The 19647-nt window shown below is 34.8% G+C and overlaps 3 protein-coding genes across 5 annotated transcripts; 2 read left to right on the forward strand and 1 right to left on the reverse strand.

Moving 5' to 3' along the window:
* The first annotated feature begins 500 nt into the window (after nt 1–500).
* Nucleotides 501–2591, forward strand: LOC105770019 (dof zinc finger protein DOF1.4). The gene is made up of 2 exons (XM_012591051.2): nt 501–658; nt 870–2591. Exons 1-2 carry the CDS (start codon nt 623–625, stop codon nt 1854–1856), a joined length of 1023 nt encoding a protein of 340 aa, XP_012446505.1. The 5' UTR covers nt 501–622; the 3' UTR covers nt 1857–2591.
* An 8807-nt stretch (nt 2592–11398) lies between these two features.
* LOC105770893 (dof zinc finger protein DOF1.2) lies at nt 11399–13968 on the reverse strand. 3 transcript variants are annotated; one of them, XM_012592253.2, is made up of 2 exons: nt 13682–13968; nt 11399–13534 (listed from the first exon to the last, which is right to left on the reverse strand). In XM_012592253.2, exon 2 carries the CDS (start codon nt 12782–12784, stop codon nt 11825–11827), a length of 960 nt encoding a protein of 319 aa, XP_012447707.1. In that variant the 5' UTR covers nt 12785–13534; nt 13682–13968; the 3' UTR covers nt 11399–11824. The 3 variants fall into 3 exon arrangements, with proteins under 3 accessions (XP_012447707.1, XP_012447709.1, XP_012447710.1); XM_012592255.2 differs by having other exon boundaries at nt 11399–12993; nt 13312–13968; XM_012592256.2 differs by having other exon boundaries at nt 11399–11674; nt 11789–13968.
* Nucleotides 13969–17103: 3135 nt separating this feature from the next.
* On the forward strand, nt 17104–19544 carry LOC105769366 (B3 domain-containing transcription factor LEC2). The gene is made up of 6 exons (XM_012589959.2): nt 17104–17753; nt 17848–17922; nt 18225–18325; nt 18413–18459; nt 18570–18643; nt 19004–19544. The coding sequence occupies exons 1-6, from the start codon at nt 17169–17171 to the stop codon at nt 19418–19420; spliced, it is 1299 nt and encodes a 432-aa protein (XP_012445413.1). The 5' UTR covers nt 17104–17168; the 3' UTR covers nt 19421–19544.
* The last annotated feature ends 103 nt before the right edge of the window (nt 19545–19647 follow it).

The raw sequence follows: 19647 nt of genomic DNA on the forward strand, positions 1-19647 counted from the left end.
GTCAAGGATAATTTTTTTTCAAAATGATGTATTAATTATATGAAAAAAATGTTGAAATAACATTAAACAATTAACAAAAAAATACAGGATAATGTAACGTGTATATTTCATACAATTCTTTTGAGTCTAAATTTTATATAAAATCATAAAAGTACTTTCAAAATAATTATTGGATTTATTAAATTTATCTACCATAAATTATTTATAAAAAACAAAGATAATTTCCGGATCTACTGATCTAGAACTCTCATGTTAAATGTTCTCGTTGCTTTTCAAGATTCATCTCTTCTGCCGCTTTACCTCTCTGTCTTCTTGGATTTTGAGTATTTTTCTCCCCATACATATATTCTTTGTTCCAATTTTTTAATCTTAAAATTTTAATTAATTAATTATACACCAGATCTATCACGTGAAAAATTGATTAACAAAATAAAATATTAATTAAAAAGAATTCCTTTGTAATGCTTATAACATAAATGACGGTACGGTACTCTTGTCAGCCATGGTAAAGATTTGAGGCCCATCAAACAAATACTCCCGTCGCCACCTGCTCTTTGTCTGTTTACTCTTTGTTTTCAACGATTCCCTTAATACAAGAAAATTGTTGAGTAACTGCGAGAAGATGATTATCTCTTCAACTGCTAATCAATGGCCACAGGTTTAATTTTCAGTACTCTCTCTCTCTCTCTCTCTCTCAAGCAATTATTCGACAAAACATGACCCCATTTTTGTTGGTTTGCTTTTGGAAGAGAATATCTATGTTGTGTTGCTATTTTACTCTAAGAACACTCTTTTAACTCATTTTTTTCTCTCTCTTTTTCTTTTTTCATTTCTTTCCTCTTTTTGGCCATGCATCTCTTTGGTTGCAGGATCATATAGATGAGAAAGATTTGATGGCGTCAACAGCTAGGCTTATGGAGAAACCAAGCCATGAACAGCAACAACAGCAGCAAGTCCTCAAGTGTCCTCGTTGTGATTCTTCCAACACCAAGTTCTGCTACTACAACAACTACAGCTTGTCGCAGCCAAGACACTTTTGCAAGGCTTGTAAGCGTTATTGGACTCGAGGTGGAACTTTAAGGAACGTTCCGGTGGGTGGTGGATGTAGGAAGAACAAGCGTGTGAAGAGGCCGGCGGCTTCAGCTACCGGTGGTGCTTCTCCAACATCTGGTGCAAATATTGCTAACACTCCATCTCAACCTCAGATGGATGTTTCTTCAACCTCAAGTCATCATATCAACCCTTTGTTTTATGGGTTAGCTAATAACCCATCTGATATAAATCTTCCATTTCCTCGGTTCAGTTCAAGAGTTTTGGGTGCGGAAACAGTCACTGGTTATGATCTCCAGCCTGATTTGAACGCTCTGGGATTAGGGTTTTCTTCTGGGATAGTGTCTAGTGATACTGGGGATGGTGATTATCGAAATGGTTTTAACACTAACCCGACTAAGCAAATCCAGGATGTGGTGACTTCAAATCCACTCCTTCCAAGCTATTCCAATATCTTTGGATCTTCTAGCACCACCACGACACCAACAATTGCTTCTTTGTTAGCTTCTACACTTTACCAACACAAATTCATGAATGGTGGTGTCAAAAATACTCAACTGCCTAACCAATTGCAAGCCTTATCACCTTTCCAAGACCTTCAAATGACAGGTAACGGTGAAAATGGGGTAACCATGAAAGATATCAAAGTTGAAGAAGCGCAAAGCAGAATGGATTGGAATGTACCATGCCAGAATCAGCTCGATCAAATGGGTTTATCTGATCCTACGGATTATTGGAGCACAACAAGTGTCGGTGCTTGGAATGATCCGGCAAACTTTGAGTCCTCAGTCACTTCTCTGATCTAGCAAACTAGACTACTGTTTTTCTTCAAATTGTCTCCCTCGTTCTTGGGTTTTAAAAAAAAAAATTATTTTGGGGTTATAGGTGCTTAGCTTCGGTTGATTACTACTGTCGGTAATGGATTCTACAGTCATAGTGGGGGTGGGATTGAAAACAAAAAAAGGAAACTGTAATAAATAAAAGTTGAGTATTGAAGCATGGATGGGAGAAGATTGGATCGGATGGATCATGTCAGCTGCAAGAATTCAGCCTAAAGTTTTATTAATCAAAGGTTGAGAAGTCCCTATTTGCGCTGAGAGGAACCTCGGATCCTCTTCATCTCATCACTGATGGGTATCATCTCCTTCATCACTCATCACTCATCTGAAAGCTGCAGTGTTGAAGAGATAGGCTTTAGCTCCATCATGCTGCAAACTTTTTAACCCAGTAAGTTTGGATTCTATTTTGTATGTGTATATATTGCATGACTTATGAGGTTGGGTTTTTAGGGTACTACATGTTTCAGTCCTCGATTAAAGATGAGAATGAGGATTGAGGAGCTAATTATTTTTCCCACTGTTATTTTATGTCTACATTTTGTGGTTTTGGGGGGTGGGGGGTATAATTTAATGGTATAGATGGAGAGGGAGATTTGTACCTGCAAACTGCAATTTGGCGCTCTTATTATTATGGTCTGTTTAGAGTTCCAATACATATATGAACTTCTGTTTGCTTTTGGAAACAAGAAAAGTTTTATTACATCTTTAAACCTTCTTGAATAATGTATGTATATACACATGTACGTATGAATGTCACTGTTTTAAAGTAGGTTGCATTAATTAATGTAAAACGTGATGGATTCATTAAGGTAATTGAACTAGGAAGGGATTGGAATTTAGTAGGGTGGCGTTAGTGCATGGGCTGGTTTAGAGTGAAAGGGAGAGGTAGAGACAATAAGAAAGAGTTGAGTTATGGCAGGGAGTTTGGGATAGAGAGTAACTGTGCGAAGGAGATTAGGTCCACTGTTGGATTTTAGCAGCTTGGATGCATCCCAATGAAAACACCATTTCCACCCTCCCCACTTTCTCTCTCTCTCTCTCTCTCTCTCTCTCTCTCTCTCTCTCTCTCTCTCTCTCTGCGTGCAAAATTTGTGTTAAGCTTTAACCAGAGAAAGGGAAAGATATATATGGGGACCTTTATATATATATATATATGGCTAAGGAATTCAATAGTTATTACTCCTAATTATGATTATTATGTAAGTGCTAGATTTACTTTTGGTTATAGTTATACCTTGCCCCCTCCCCCCTTTTTCTCTTAAGAAAAGGAATTTTCCGGTTTTGAGGTAATTCTGTCATCTTTCAAGTTTGACACTGCACCTCCAGATTCATCTCCATGTTCATTGTAGGTATATGAATACTTTCATCTTCAAAGTTTGGATATGAATATATATTACATTGCAACTAATATTTGTTTATATTTGCACCATTGATTTCATTGTATTATTGAAGTATTTTGTATTAGTATATATACACATTATTACCAAATTTGATAAGATTTTATCTAAATATCACCATTCAAACCAATAATTATATCAAATCATGAAATGTTGTTTGGAAGATTTTGATCATGATGTTGGTAGGACTTAAACCTTAGGTCTTGACCATTTGATCTTTTAAATTATTGGACTTAAAAGAAAACTAAAATCCAAATTATATAATTAACTGTAGCAATGATGAAGTTCCTTGTTAACACCTTATAACTAGGGTTTAAACGTTGTTAATATGATGAAAATATATAACTTTACTACCTTATAAAAAAAAATAGTTTTGTGTCTTGGAGTCCAAACCCTGTATGCACTTTTAAAAGCTGCAAAAAAATCAATAGTCTGTAAGATTCTCAACACCTCATATGAGTGCTTGTAGATCCTGATTAGCATGCCGAAGAAAAGTAATGGTACTGGTAATAGTTGACCTAATCACTTCATTATTACTAGTTTGATTTTAAGGTTGTAATGGAATTATGAATGCATAATTGCATTAATGCACCACTCTATCAATATTAGAAATCCAAAAATCCTTGTGGGATTTTGCTAATGAACATCTTAACATACTTTCTATTAATTATAGCAATAATGTTATATCTTAAATTAAAAAAATACCATTTGAGCTAGTTATCAAAATTATTAACTTTTTCAAACCTCACATCAGCTTCGTGTTTAGTATCCAAATGCAAGAATCCTGTTGCAGAACTAACGATCAGTTGATGGGGGAAACCACCACCCCAAATTAAAGGTTGTTATTTGCATTTGATAATAGACCGTCGCTTCCGGTTTAAATTGGTGTGCACTAACCTCTTTTTTGTTTAGGTCCAAGTTTTTAATGTCCTTTGACAGTGTAGGGTTGTTTTTATGTCGCTCTACGTCTATTGTTTTAATTATTTTTGTATTCTTATAATCATATTTAAAAATAAAATATAATCATTAAATTATATTATTTTAAAAATTATATTTACATATATATAGCTGAGGAACATTTGCATATATGTAATATGGTATATTAAAATCAATACATATAATATTTCAACAAAATCTATAAATATGGAATGACACATATTTAAATACACCAGCTCTAAAATATATTAGTATCAAAACAAAAATATATGTTTATAGGATTAATATATTATTTGGTATTTGAGTTTGGCTTCAATGTTCATTTTAATACTTAAGTTTTTTAATTTGATGCTTAAGTTATGTTTTTGTCCCAGTTAAACATTTGAGTTTTTTGGTACATGAGCTTTTTTTTTGTCTCAATTAAATACATATGTTTTTTACTAGAACACATTTGTCAAACATTCATTTGGTCATATAACGTCATTTGATTTGGGTACCTAATTGAATATTAAAGTCAAAGTACTAAATTAAGATTAAAAAAACTTAAATACAAAATTGAAAAGCCCAAATGGTGTATTAACCCAAAGCGATAAAAGGAGATTGGAACCTTGACTGACCAACATGTTCTTCACTTCTGCAGTTGGTTCACTCTCGAAACCCCACAGATATTTGCATGTGAGGGAAACCTAGGCTCATTTTGATCTACTGCATTATATTCGGCTAAGTAGACCAGATATATAGTCTCTAGGAAAATAATAAGGCAATGCTGCAGCTGCCACAAAGCTCTCACTTTGTCATAGTGCTTTCATTTATGAACTTGTAGCTTTTTTTTTTCTTTTGTTTTTTCGAAAGCAATGAAGTTGTAGGTTAAGTGAGGTGTAGTGGGGCGTTTTGAATATTGTCTGGGGGGACCAACTTCCTACTCATAATTATCACCTTAAATTAATGTATTATTTCAATCTTAGATTTATTATCCATGGAGTGACAAAACCATGATCTATTATCCATGAGAGAAAAGGTAGCTACCTGTTTGGGGTTGAGCTCAATATCTCTGCATTAATTTCATGTTACCCTTGGGAACCAATTACTTAAAGCACAACCAGTTATAAAAAATAATAGAAGATTAGGATGAATTCTAGACAATATTATCGGTCAATATTGAATGCAGTACGCTTCCAATGAGAACGCATGTTGTTATCTTGGAGATAAAAACCTAAACATGGATTTATCGGTGCTGGCCTCATGGATATTTTGCTCAAATAAACAGTGAGGATTTTATGCTGAGAAATCAATGCAAATAAAAATACCATATTCCCTTCTTGGGTTTTCTTTTCCCGGTCAAATATGGGCTTTTTAAAAATAAATGTATAATTCATCTGCGAGCTAGGCCCAATCTTGATACATTTTGTGAAAATGGGAAAAAGTTGCAACTCTGTATTCCAATTATTTCTCTGCGGCCTAAATTTTATCATCTTTTTGACCATTCAAAAAAGCTTAGAGGCTTAAGTCATCTTTGTAAATGACTCAATAGTTTGTAACAAATTTCCATCATCTGACATAATTAGTAGAAGACAGTTCGACCAAGGATCTTACTCAATATTTTAATTGACAATGAGAGCTCAAAAATGTTATTTATTAAATAACAGAAAACAAAATCAGTCTTAATCAAAAGCTTCTAAAACCACCAACTACATTACCATATAGTAATTATTTAATTTTTAACTTGTCAGATACTGTATTGCAAGGCTGACCAAATCATTCTTTTGGAAGCCATAGGGAAGACGACAAGTAGCCCAATACTAGGAAAAAACATGAGCGGTTGAAAATATATATAATGTATATATGTGTGGGGGAGAAACTTTTGCTGATCTCAATACCCATTTCTACCCAACTTTGACAGAATGTATTTGTATAACCAGTGAATGCGTGTGATTTTGGGGGTGGTATAGGGTACATTATGGCTTCAACCCTTCATTTCCAAGCTACTGCAAAAGAGATTTATGAATTTTTGTTGGAGATTTTCAGCCAACCTTTTCTTCAAAATGTTGACAAGGATTATAGACTTTGTTGTACTCTTACACAGAAAAGGGGTTCTTTAAAAATGAATTTCATGTGGGCGAATTTGAACTTTTTTTATTTTTTATTATTATTTTTTTCAATGAGAATAATATTTTCTAGTACGAATTTTTAAGGAAAATTGACCATTCAATGCTTGAAGTCCTACGACTATTGTAATTTATGACTGTTAATTTGTTATACATAGTCCTCTGCCTCATGTTTGTGACTCTGGGGTGTAAAGAAATTACTCATTGATTTCATTTATTTTTTCTCTGTGGGGGGGATGGTGCATGTGCATGCATGGACCAGCCTCATGTTACGGTACTCTTCACTTTAATACTTCTTTGATAAGTTATATCGCTTGATCCTTCATTTAAGGAAAAAAAGACTTTTGCTTCCGTCTAAAGTTAACAAAATAAGAGAAATTTCATCCAAATAATGAAGGTGGATGAAAAGGCCTCTAGACAAATTTATATAATCTCTTACTAAATATGGTGATACTAATAATAATAAAAAGGTGATAAAGGAAGAAACTACTACAACATATTATGCTGTTGATTTTGTTATTCAATAGTACTGGATAGTAGATCGAGTAGGAATTACATAACAAAAAAGGATAAAATTCATACTTTAAAGAGGTGATTTTGCTATTTCTTAAGTTGCCGACTCAGTCCTTATATTTTAATTTGATCAATTATTTGTATTTTTTATTTTTGAATTTTCAATCTTATCCAAACAAGATCTCTGTTAATTTCGTTGTTAAGTTAAATTTTGCTATTTTCAAAATCTTATGCAACAAACATTTTATCACATGTTAATGTAATATTAACATGTTATTTTCACATAAAACTTGCATAAAAATCACACCATTTTAATTAATGGATTTAATAATTATTGGGCTGAAATTTCAAAATTTAGAAAGCAAAAAATCAAAATTAATCAAATTAAGTTATAAAGATTAATAGATCAATAATTACAGATAGTGTAAGGATTAAAAGATGATAAATTGATTATTCCATAAGAAAATACCAAAAGTTTATAAGAAAACCAGAGCGAGACAAGTGGGAATAAGGGGTTAATTAGTTGGGTTGATGGAGGCAAAGGGTTTAGGTCAGTCAGATTAGGATAGGATGTGGGGGCAACAAAAATTCCACCCAATATTATCTCAATTTAACTCTCATCTCGATTTATATGTTGCCCCATTACTAATTACGTAATACATTATGGGTGATGTATGGTGGTTTTCATTTCGACTTCAATTTTGACTAAATAAATCTTTCTTATAATCGAATCAAAGCTTCCTATAGATTTTACAACATAATCTCCATTTTAAGTACATTTCTTAATCAACTTGGTAAAGCACGTTACTTGAACTCAATTCAAATGATATGATAAAAAATATAAATTTAAATGTGTTTAATTATATTTTTATGATTTAAATGATATATATAAAAAATAATGGTAAAACACGTTGCTTGAATTTAGTCGATGATAAGATAAAAGGATATAAATTTAAGCGTGTTTAATTGTATTTTTTATCGATTTGAAGATTTGACTGTTATAAATAGAAATAAGAATAACGACAAAACAAAAAGAAAAGGTGAATAATTTTCCAAGCCAAAAGTATGTCATAAAAAAAATTTGCATTAACTTGAATTTTGTACTTGCAATTAATACAATAAATTTTTACTTGTTCCGTAATTTCATTTTCATCTATACTTATGTGAAAAAGAATTGTGCTTTTATTGTTTCCTTGTGATATAATATAGTATTCTTAAAAGTCCCACCGGATTAATCAAAATCTAAAAGCATGTAAACAATAATTATGTTAAAGATGATGCGTAAACACGTGGATATAGATGAGGGTGAGAATGTATTTCAAATCCACTCAAACTATTTACTTTGGATAGTCTTTCAATAATTTGTTAAATAGTTGTCATAATGCATACCAGATAATTACGTTTTACCAAAAATAAATAAAAATGTAGGTACATACGAATATGAAGAGATTAAGTAGTGCAGTGTAGTGATTAGTGAAAGTGGCAATGACATTGCCCCATCTTTTTCTTTTATCAGTAAAGATAGCGAAAGACTAGGACATAGCGAGCTGATTGCTGACCAAAATGATGATGATGATGATGATAAAATTCACAAGGAAAAGGTAAAGGGTAAGGGTATAGTCCACAAAGACCATTTGTCCTGGAATTATAAGTTGGAACAACACAACCGACTTGACCAAATGATGGATGAATGGGGCCTTCTCAGTCCCCATATCGATTGGATGTTTCATCGGAAGTGGAGTAACCCACTGATGCATGCTTACAGTATACATATATAGGATGGGTAGCTGTTCAAAACTAAAATTAAAATAATAAATTTGGACCCTAAACCTAAGGGACAGAAGTAGCGGCCATCACCCAACAATATCATTCAAATGTTGACGCGGTGTTAAAGCTAGACACTGGATTGTTCTTCCATGCATTTCTCACCAACCTTTTTTTTTTTTTTTGCAAAAACAGCAAAGCGAAGTAAAAAAAAATTTTGATATTCTCTCCCTCTCTGTCTCTCTCTTTCATTTTCTCAGCCATGTCATGAAATTACCTTTTGTCATATCGAATGAACTGCGAAGTTAGCAGCCCAATGCCCACTATGGAAAGTTTCTTACGGATCCTCCTATGATCTTCGACGTGAAATGTCTACTACGAAAAGGACTATATTACCAATGACACATTAATAAAAGCATGCAGATAATAGGAGAACTTGGATGTTACAATGCTACAGGGTAATTAGAAAAGTTATAATTTAATGATAATTTGTAAATATCAACGGTGATTGAAATGGTTAAAATTTAGATGTATAATAATAAAATATATTATACTTCTAATAGAAAATTTCGATTTTAAATTTTGAAAATAATACTATTAAAAAAGATAATTACAAGATTTTAATAAAAATCGCAAAAATATATGAAAGAGATCGAAAAATAAAATAAAAGAAGAAAAAGGAGATCAAGCAAGAAATACTTTCACACGTACACCTTCATTAACTAAATTGCACATTATGACAATAAAAAAAAAAGAAAAAGGAAAGAGTCATCACAGTCAAAAACGAGATGATGATGATGATGATTCAACTAGAAACTCCCATGTAAGCTTAGTGATCATGTCGCGGTGGAGAGGCTGTTCCTTCCGTTAAGAAATTGATTAAGTTTAATTGTTTTCCGATGCTTATAAAATTCAATTTGTTAGATTTGACGTTTAAAGATATTATGTTAATATTTACATAAAGTTATTATTAAATTTAAATAAAATATTTTTTTACTAATTCGGTAAATTAACAACATTATTGAGACTTCGACCAATAACTTGGGAACACGTATAATCTAAACGGTGAAAACAATTAATAATTACATTTTAATGAATGTCTTTGACCCGAAGCCAAGTTTATGATATTTCAATAGTTTGGATAAAATCTACAAAAATCAATGAATTATTTGGTTGAAATCGATTAATAGATTCGAACACTTTTAAAGTTAGTAACATTTTCAATTTAAGAGTTTGAAATTATAGAAAGAGTTTATGAATTATAGGATAAATTTATTGTTTATTATTTGAGTTTAATTTAGATGTTTAAATTGTTATTTTAGTTTTCATTCGGTTAAAATTGGGTGACATTGACCAATCAAGTTCAGTCACATGACACATGCCCCATCATCACTTAATGTATCTATTATGTGTAAAAACTTGACTGATTCATATAATCTAATTTAATCAGAATTAAAAAAATCAATTTTGAATACCAATACGGGTATAAAAATATAAGTACAAATTTAAACGATAAAAATAAATTCAAATACAAAAAAGTATATCCCAAAATATTACTATATGAGACTTTGGTATCTTTTGTATTTAGCCTGAATTATAAATGAACTAAGCCTAGTAATACTAATATATGGTCTTCTTTTTCAATTTCAATGGAGATGGTGGTTAACTCAAATATGTATGAGTATAGTTCCCCAAAATTAATTTAAACTAATGGGAAAAGCTTTGACAACCTAGAATTTAGTTATGGACTGGCTTAGGGTGAGTTTGGATAGACGATGTATTTACTTATGATTAGTGTAAAAATAGATTAGATACTCTAATATTAAACAAAAAGTAAATTAAACACATTATACTGCACTGTCCATCTAAATCCACCATTATTTTTTTTATATTACTAAAATTTAGTATAACAACATTTTTTTGGGTAGAAAGTATTTTTATAGCATTATTCATATTATTATTTTTGTGCTATCGAGACTGACGATTTAAATTCTCTTTCTAATATTAAAATTAAAAAAGCCTTAAATCTTTAAATGGTGGTGTGGTGTACGGCAGCGACTAAGGCATAGGGCATGACAAATATCTGTCCACTATATTGATATATTATATAGTTATATTCTCTGAACAGAGATCTAATGGCAGATCAAAGATTTGGTTTACTCGGAAACCACAAATACCCAGTTCCACGCCTCCTACATATCGGTTCGTTCATTTAATCATCATTTTCTATCTTATTATCCCACTGTTTTCTTCATTGAATAAATTAGTTTCAGTGATTGGGGAAGGTCAAACGTTAAAAATATCAAAATAACCCCACTTCAAAAGTGCTTCACCTTCTCATCTTATTTCGAGACTCCACCAACTCCCACCATATATATGACTGTTGATGATGATAATGATGATATCAAAATTGACAATTTCAACCCCGTACCATATATATACACATAATGTTTTTGTCCATGTTATGAAACAAAATCATGCAGGTGATGTAACTGAGTGAGTGAGAGATGGTAATAGGAATTGTTAAAAGCGATTACGAATGGTTAAGTCTCAGCCACCAACATCCTCATGCACTAAAGACCAAACCATCTTAGTTTCAAGTTTAACTACTTTCACAAAAGACAGCATCAGCTCCACCATATCCATCACCTCTTTATTTGCCGATTCGGTTTTATCTTGTTTCCAATGCAAAAAAATAAACCCTACTTTACTGCAAATTATTATATGCTAATTTCATTAGTTTCTGAATGGAATGGAAACTAATACGGAAGAAGAAAAGAACCTTGATCAAACATGAAATTGAAAACTATATAGTTCCCCTTATTATAATATAAAAAAAAGGATAAAAAGAAAAAAACATCAACAAAACCCAACTCAAAGGTTGTTCCCTTCCCCAAGAATACTAAAAGCTTCAAGTAAAAACACAACCCAGAATCTGTATAACATTAGGAAGAAAAAGACAAAAACAAATGGCTATTTGCCGTACTGTTCTTTCATTTACAGGAAGCAATACCCGCATTACAAGATTCGCTCCAGTTGAACCAGATTAAAACCAACCCAACAGCAGCAGCTGGACAGACAATAGATGATACGATTTTGGATATGTGAGGCTCAAAGCTCAATAGTTTTTTGTATACTAAGAGAGAAAAACGAATTCCATTTTTAGAGTTATTAAGCAGTCTACCTTTGGACGCTTACAACAATGGCTGGCAAAAGAATCCTATGGAGGAGCACCATAACCTGGAAGATCAGGCCATTGATTTGGATTCAAAGAAGCAGCCGTAGTGTTGCTGGTGTTAGTGTTGCCAGCGCTGCTTGTGCTGCTGCTGCTGTTGTTGTTCATACTCCACAAAGCCGCCTCAGAGGCTGTAGGGTCACTGTTGTTGATGAAACTTTGATGCCAATTCTGCTGAGAAGAATTACCTGCAGCAAGCCTGCTAGACTGAATCAACCTTTCATGATCAGATGGGTACATGTTTACAGTCTTTTGATCTCTATCAACCATTGGAAAGAATTGGGTCTGCTGACTTGGCTGATGCTGTTGCGACCCAAAAGAAGGGACACCATATCCCTGCAAAAGACCCAAATTTGAAGAACCACCCAAGTCACCTCCCATACTTAGAGCCTGATTGAGGGGTTGATTAAAAGGTTGCGGTTGGTTCATTGACTGAACTGCTGCCAAAGAAGACATGAACCCAGCAGGATAATACGATCCCACAGAAGGAATAGCAGATGATGAAGCCAAACTACCAGATTCCTTTGTTCTGAAAGCAGCACTCACGCTGATCATAGGATTAGAAGAGATCATACTTTGCGGTGATGTCAAGCTGTGTTGCTGGGCTGCTTGCTGCTGAGGTATCAACGGCTGAGACCTTGAATTTTCACCGGAAGATGAAACCTTTGTGCGCTTCCCTTTCCTGCAACCACCGCCCACGGGCACGTTCCTTAGGGTTCCACCTTGAGTCCAATACCTTCTACAAGTCTTGCAGAAATAACGAGGCTGCGAGAGACTGTAATTGTTGTAGTAACAAAACTTTGTATTAAGAGACTCACAACGAGGACACTTTTGAGGAGGATGCTGCTGTTGATTCTCGCCCGTCAACGGCTTCAACCTTTGATCTTGCTGCTGGCTCTGCTTCATGCCTTGCTCACTCCCTCTTCCTCCTCTATCTTGCTGCATAACTGTATCTATATACTCTTGTTTCTGATGCTGATTTATCAAATCCCTTTTATCGTTAATCTAATACGGAATCAAGATTTTGGGTTTACTTGGGTGTTGGTGCATGCAGGCTTTGTGATAAGGCGAGAGAGAGAGAGATAGAGAGGCGTTTCAGATATAGAGCTGTATGATATCTCTACGTGTCTGTCTCTGGCTCTTGAGAATCTCCACTGTACAACAAAACCACGGTGATCGTTACCTTGTCTACATGCCTATATCTCCTACCTACCAACCCACTTCGACAAAACCATGATCTTCCCAAGTCTCAATTACTTTTTTCCACCTTTTTTTTCCCAGAAAAAACCAAACGATAACCAAGAATCTAAATTTATTAAAAATATCCCCTTAAAACACCACGAAAAATCTGGCCAGATTTTCCATCTCCAAAAAGAAGCGAGAAATCACATAAACTAATAATTATGTGCATTTAATTTTTTTATATACACATACACTTTTGAATATGTGTAGAAAGCTGAGGAGAGGCTGACCTGCTTTTACGAGAGAGGGTGAAATACAAGGGAATCTGTACGAGTGTCGGGCGTGGACAAAGTCCACTAAGGCAAGGTCTCACTCAATCTAGAGCTGAGTGAGAGATGTTTTAAGGGAGGAGAAAGAGAAAGAGAAACGGGGAGGTTTGTTGGTTCAGTGAAAGTACAGTCGTCGATTAAAAGAGGAAAAAGGTTAGTTTAGGTTGAGTCGAACACCCATGTCCTGTAAGTAACATAAAACAAAGAAAAGAATCAGGACAAAACACTGGTTGATCATCATCAGGGTCATTAGAATTGAAAGAAATAAGGGATAAAGCCAACACACAACAGATTTTATTGACAAAAAAGAAAAAAGGACACAGAGTCACACCCTGGCACCCGAAGCCTCGGTTCAGTGATCTTAAATGAGTGTTTTTGGGTGACAGCCCAAGAATATCATCGGGTTGCCCCTAATAAAAGAGAGATTGAGGGACAAGGAATTTAAGAAGAGAGACAATATGATAGGGAATGGACCAGTAAGCAGTGGGCAGGTAGGCGGCGCGGCCGAAGCAAGGGTGGCTTCTCGGTCGGCAATGGTGTCAGCCTCACCTTAATTCACATGTCTTTCTCTTTCATTCCACTTTCATAATTCTGTCTCAACGATCTCTCTCTCCTGAGTCTTCTATTCTCTACTAGTATTATTCTATTCATATTTATATTTATAATTTAATCTTTATATTTTTGCATTATTTATTTATTTTATGTGATCAGTTAGTGAATCACCGGAAGATTATGCTGGTAACTTTGACGGCCTTTTATTTTTTTTTTCCTCAAATTCAATTTTGAAATTGATCTCATTTTTTAAAAATATAAGATTATAAATTTAATGTAAGTAGAATACATTTGTCTGTTGGTTTTTAAAAAAATTATAAATATAAATATAATACAATATTCATATATATAAAACTTAAGAATTAAGTTTCTCAACCTTTGGTGATGATAGGAAAGTTTCATTCGTGAAATTGATCTCATTTTTTGTTACGCGGAGTTCATAATTTCTATCACGATATATTTCAACTTTACTAAAGGGAGATTCCTGACAAAACATCTGCAATAGGCAAGTCTAACAATAGTACCAACTACTTTATTACTGGACTAACATCAATATAGAGATTTATGTTGTATTTCATATTTGTTTTATTAAAATTTTAAGTATTATATTGGAATCTCCCTTGTTTTCGTTGGGAAAAATCATAGAGGGTTAATGTTATTGACAAACGAGGTTATACTTTGAAAGAGTTTCATTTACCTTTTGTTTAGATTGTATACATGTTTCCACGTAAATATACAGTAAAGAAAATCTTGAGGTTGGTATATGTATAACGTGATGGAAGCGAAGATATGGCGGAGTGGGGGGGGGGGGAGCTGACGACCTTCCATCGAGACTTGGGGGGTTACAAGTACAACTGCTCCCCCTAGGCCTCCACCTTCAGTAGGACAAAACACTGGCGTATTTTTATGTTTTGTGTTTTAAAGTTTTGGTTTCTATTTTTGTTATTTTTATTTTAAGAGAGTATCTATGGACCCACTTCCGATGTTGTGACGTAGGTGGGTAGGCCATGTGCTTAGTTAGACTCAAGTGTGAGTGGAATGGGCCAATATGTCTTCTTCCTTTGGGCTGTTGGATTATTACTTGGTTTTGGCCACTCTCACTATTTTCCGCTATGACTATGACTGCTATTGTCTTCAACAGTGGTACTTTAAGATCGATTCACAATAGTCACATTATTCTTAGGAGTTTATCCTTCTCTCATAATTCAAAAAAAAAAAAAAAAATCCACCAATCCCTTACCACTTAAGAAATAGCCTTACATTGATTGTTACAAAAACTAGAAATGGAAAAAATGAGAGGGCATGTACCAAGAAGTCAAATGCAGTCCTCGAATATCACAGATATTCAGCCAATGATAAGAAACACAGGGTTTGAGAAAGCACATGATCTGCCGCTTTCATCTATTTGGGTATATACTTCATACATATATTTTCTCTCTTCTTTTTTTCTTTTCTTTTTTTACTTTAGGTGGTAAAAACATATATACAGGTTTGATTGAAGCCGTTGTTTATCTTTACTTTTCTCTTTTGCTTGAAGGGAATATCTATCCCCTTTTTGACACCAACATTAACTTGGTTCGAATTATTATAAAATATCATATTCCGCCTTCATGATGAAAAAGGATTCAACTGTTCCTTGCATTCATCTTGCAGGGTTCTAGAGGGATCATACTTGTTTGGGAGCATTGTCATCCATTTATTTGGCAGCCTTTTGTCGGCAGTCTAGCTTCTGAGTATTTTAGAACTTGCACAATATCTGCCTATTATGTAGTTACTTTGCAGGTTTTAGATTGATTTAGCCGTAGATATTCATAGCTTGTTTTTATATATATATATATATACACCTCATTTTGAATGGCTTTCTTCATCATTCACTGCCTTGATTCCCAATTGCACTGGTTTCCAACGCCTGCGTTAACTTTCTATCTTAAAAAGGCATATGATTTCTAATCAGTGGTTTACATATTCTTTGCCGAGCATTGATCATGATAACATGGAATTTTTAACCTCTTTTTCAGTACATTTTCGCAATTATTGACCTCACGATCAGCAAAGATCATAACAAAGTACGACTCTATACTCGATTACATATATGGATATGCATAATTAGAAAAGAAATTTCTTCAATGTGGAGAGTAAGAATATTACCCGGTGTACGAGTTATCTCAGGGTTCGAGGCTAAGAAACCATTTTGCCGATGTTCGTGATATATGTTATAAGATTTTCAACCACTGGCATTCATTTGCTTACATGAAATAACAGAAGAAAAATTCTCCTTTTCCACAGATTGAACTTAACGGCTGGTTTTGATCTTTCAAGCAAAAATGGCAAGCAAACCGGACATGGCGTCTTAATGGCAGCGCTTAATGGACAGTGAAGTTAAACGAACAACCCTCATGCAAGCAGATATGGCTTCTTCACTCATGGTAGAGGCTTATATCCCTTTGAGTTTAAGATTGTCAACCTCTTCAGACCCTCGCAAACTACACCTTTAACCGGAAACATAATAATTAGATCATGATTTCTTCTATGTTTAAGAAACATAGAATAGGTAGTGCATAGTATCATGCCGGGCTATTTCTGCAAGTGGCTTTTAACCTTATATATGCAAGATTTGTGGGACAACTCCCGACTTAAGAGGAAGCTATTTACTCTTGAATAGCAATGTTATCACTTCAAGCATCTTTTCTCTTAAACAATGCAAAGTTTCAAACTAAAATCCCAACCCACCAATCATTTAGTTCAATGCAGCCTTTGGGGGAGAGAGGTTTCTTAATTAGAGGACCATGAATGGCCAGGATTCATGGTGTTTTGTGCTCAAGAGTATTCCAACATTTAAACCAAAGGTGGCGCCAACTCCCTCTCGAGCCCTATCAGTGGTCAGATGGGCATCCAGAAACCAGCCTTCGCGGGACACCTGTCATCCAATGCTGCCCATTGGCAACCTCACATTGCTTCACTTTCTTTACTCTCTCTCTCTCTCTCTCTCTCTATATATATATATATATACACGCAATTTGGTGGCCTTTTCTCTCTCTCCATTCAGACCCCTCTGCACCACTTGACTCGTTTCTTAAACTTTTTTCACACCTGGACTCATCCTACTGGCAGCATCTTACATCCCCACGACCTTCTTTGTACCAGACTTTGTACTCACTGCAAACACAACACAAGAGCATATACAAAGTACGCTCTCATCAACCCTCTCTGATCACCACCTGCATTACAATCCCCTAGGCTCATCATCACATTGCACATTTGTCCTGATGGAGAACTCTTACATGCCTTTTCTCCCCACCACCTCCACAGCCACCAATACCATCCTGAGGCAACCAAACATGGGTTGTTCTCAGAATTCAGAGTTTTCAATCTATGAACCAATGAATTCCAAAATCTTCAGTTCCAAACCCATAACAACAGCACCAAACTCTCAATTTCATCATCCAACACAGTTTATGGCACCTTACCAAAGCCTGCAACTCCCATACAGACATCCCATAGAGCAGACTGATCATTCTTTAGCGTATCCTTTCTTTCTGGGGCAGAATGGAATTGAATTTGGTTCGATTATCGCTAGTAATGGGGCGCAACATGGATCATGTTTCATGCAAACAGACGGGATTTCGATGGCAGAAGAGAGAAGGATGCTGGATCCTTACGGATCAAAGGCTGCAAGGATTAAGAGAAAGCTGGCACGCCAAAGAAGCCTTAGTTTGCAAAGAAATGCTTCTTCAGGGGCTACAGCTCAGGTGGATAAAAGGAGACTGAACAGCTCTGGTGCTGACAATGATGTGAATATCAACAACGATACCAAAAGGGATCTATACATGTTCTGCACACCAGATAACAAGGTGCATTTTGAAAAAAGTACTCAATATCCTTGATTTAGATGGTGTTTTCTTTGTCCTTGTTAATTAAAGATGTCGGGCGTATCTTGGGTTGCAGAGACTGAGAGTGTTGCTGAGGAAAGAGCTAAAGAACAGTGATGTCGGGTCCCTTGGGAGAATTGTCCTTCCAAAGGTGAGGTTTTACTTGATCCATGATGGGTTATTTTCAAGAACAGCTCTCTCTAGTTACATATATTCTTCTTTTGAACCCCCCCCCCCCAGTAAAGATAATTGAATATTGAAAGAATAAAAGAGCTAAATAGCCAACCAACAACCATTCCTTCATCTGCTGTCATGAACTAATGCACCAATACAAATAAATAATTGACATTAATGATCATTATCTTGCTATTTTCGGCTGTCGTAAAACGTTACAGCCACTAGTGTTTTAAGCATTTATCTAACGTGTACTGTGGAGCTGCAATTTTTATCCAGAGAGAGGCGGAGCTAAATCTTCCAACTCTTTGTGATAAAGAAGGCATCCAAGTAGTGCTAAAAGACGTATACTCTCACCAATCATGGACCCTCAAATATAAGTAACCACTGCTCCGCACTAAATTCCTTTTCCAAATTAATGCTACTGCCACACAAACGTTTAATCTTTTTGCTCATTGATGTCACAGGTTCTGGTCTAATAATAAGAGTAGAATGTATGTGCTTGAAAACACAGGTAACCCATAGTTTCATTTCATTCTAACCTGCCGGCCCCTTTCATTTTTTGTTATCAGTACTTAATTTCATTATATGTTGATAATGCCAAATTTTTTTCAATTCCGGTAGTGGATTTTGTAAAGCAAAATGGACTGGGAATTGGAGATTTCCTTATCCTTTACGAAGATGAAGGCAAAAATCTCGTGAGTTTTTCTTCCTTGTCGCCAATGATACTACAAACTAGTTAACTAACCTTTTTAAAAAGACAGATAAGAAGGCACAAGCACTGCAGCTTTGTGGTGCTAAGCAACGGCTCCTTTGCAGCTGAGCTGGACTATATCTACTAGGACTTGGTCTTTACTCTTATATAGACAAAATCTGTTAGAAATTTTTATCCCTCCGTTGTTAGGGTCCTATTTGAATCAACGATTAACATTCATTTTGATGAGATTAAAAATAAATGTTATACAATCTTATTATATTGCTTAATCCTACTGTCATCATTAGCTAAGCATTGATTATTAAAATTCTCTTTGGTTCTTTTTTTCCATCCGAGAGAACAGTATTTCTCCGTAATAAAGGTGGAAAGGGTTGCTGCTGCAGAGCCTTCAAACAATCAACCCTATGATTCTCAAAACATCTATACGGGCATGCCATTTACAGGCCCACTTAGAGATGAGGAAGAAACATGTTTAGAGTTACTTATAGAACAACTTAAACACACGGAACATGAAGAATCTAACGACCTTATGACTTTGGCCATGGATGCTACTTATTCGCATGGCCCGCCTGCTGCCGATGAATCCCAACATTTTGTATCCGATGCCAACGTAGAAATAACTGCAACCGAACTGCAAACCTCGTCGACATTGTTGCGTGGTAAAGCGAGGAGTGTAGATGAAATTCAGATCAACTTTGATGACTGCTATAGCGGTCTTGACATGCTACCTGATGTCAACCTTTACAATTTTTTACTTTGACCATGTCTGCATCAAAAGAATTGTAACTTATTCAAGTCAAGTAGTAATTTGTTCTTTGCTTTGCTTCTATAGGTTCTTGGGGTATAGGGGGGATTTCAAATTATTTTAAAGAAACAAGGCATTATATTGTTTCATGTTGGATGATATGATAGAAGTAAACAAAGTATACCATGCCTTTTTTTTGGCCTTTGCAAGTTTCATACGAAGGTAGGCAAATTTTGTTGGCA

Source organism: Gossypium raimondii, chromosome 5 (genome assembly GCF_025698545.1).
Source record: "Gossypium raimondii isolate GPD5lz chromosome 5, ASM2569854v1, whole genome shotgun sequence".
Lineage (NCBI taxonomy): Eukaryota > Viridiplantae > Streptophyta > Magnoliopsida > Malvales > Malvaceae > Gossypium > Gossypium raimondii.

What these genes read in the sequence shown, in the direction of transcription:
- LOC105770019 (XM_012591051.2), top strand. Translation starts at nt 623, where the DNA reads ATGATTATCTCTTCAACTGCTAATCAATGGCCACAG. An exon ending in CTGCTAATCAATGGCCACAG is followed by an intron (nt 659 to 869) that starts GTTTAATTTTCA and finishes CTTTGGTTGCAG; the next exon opens with GATCATATAGATGAGAAAGA.
- LOC105770893 (XM_012592253.2), bottom strand. Translation starts at nt 12,784, where the DNA reads ATGCAGCAAGATAGAGGAGGAAGAGGGAGTGAGCAAGGCATGAAGCAG.
- LOC105769366 (XM_012589959.2), top strand. Translation starts at nt 17,169, where the DNA reads ATGGAGAACTCTTACATGCCTTTTCTCCCCACCACCTCCACAGCCACC. An exon ending in GGAGAATTGTCCTTCCAAAG is followed by an intron (nt 17,923 to 18,224) that starts GTGAGGTTTTAC and finishes ATTTTTATCCAG; the next exon opens with AGAGAGGCGGAGCTAAATCT. An exon ending in GTATGTGCTTGAAAACACAG is followed by an intron (nt 18,460 to 18,569) that starts GTAACCCATAGT and finishes CAATTCCGGTAG; the next exon opens with TGGATTTTGTAAAGCAAAAT.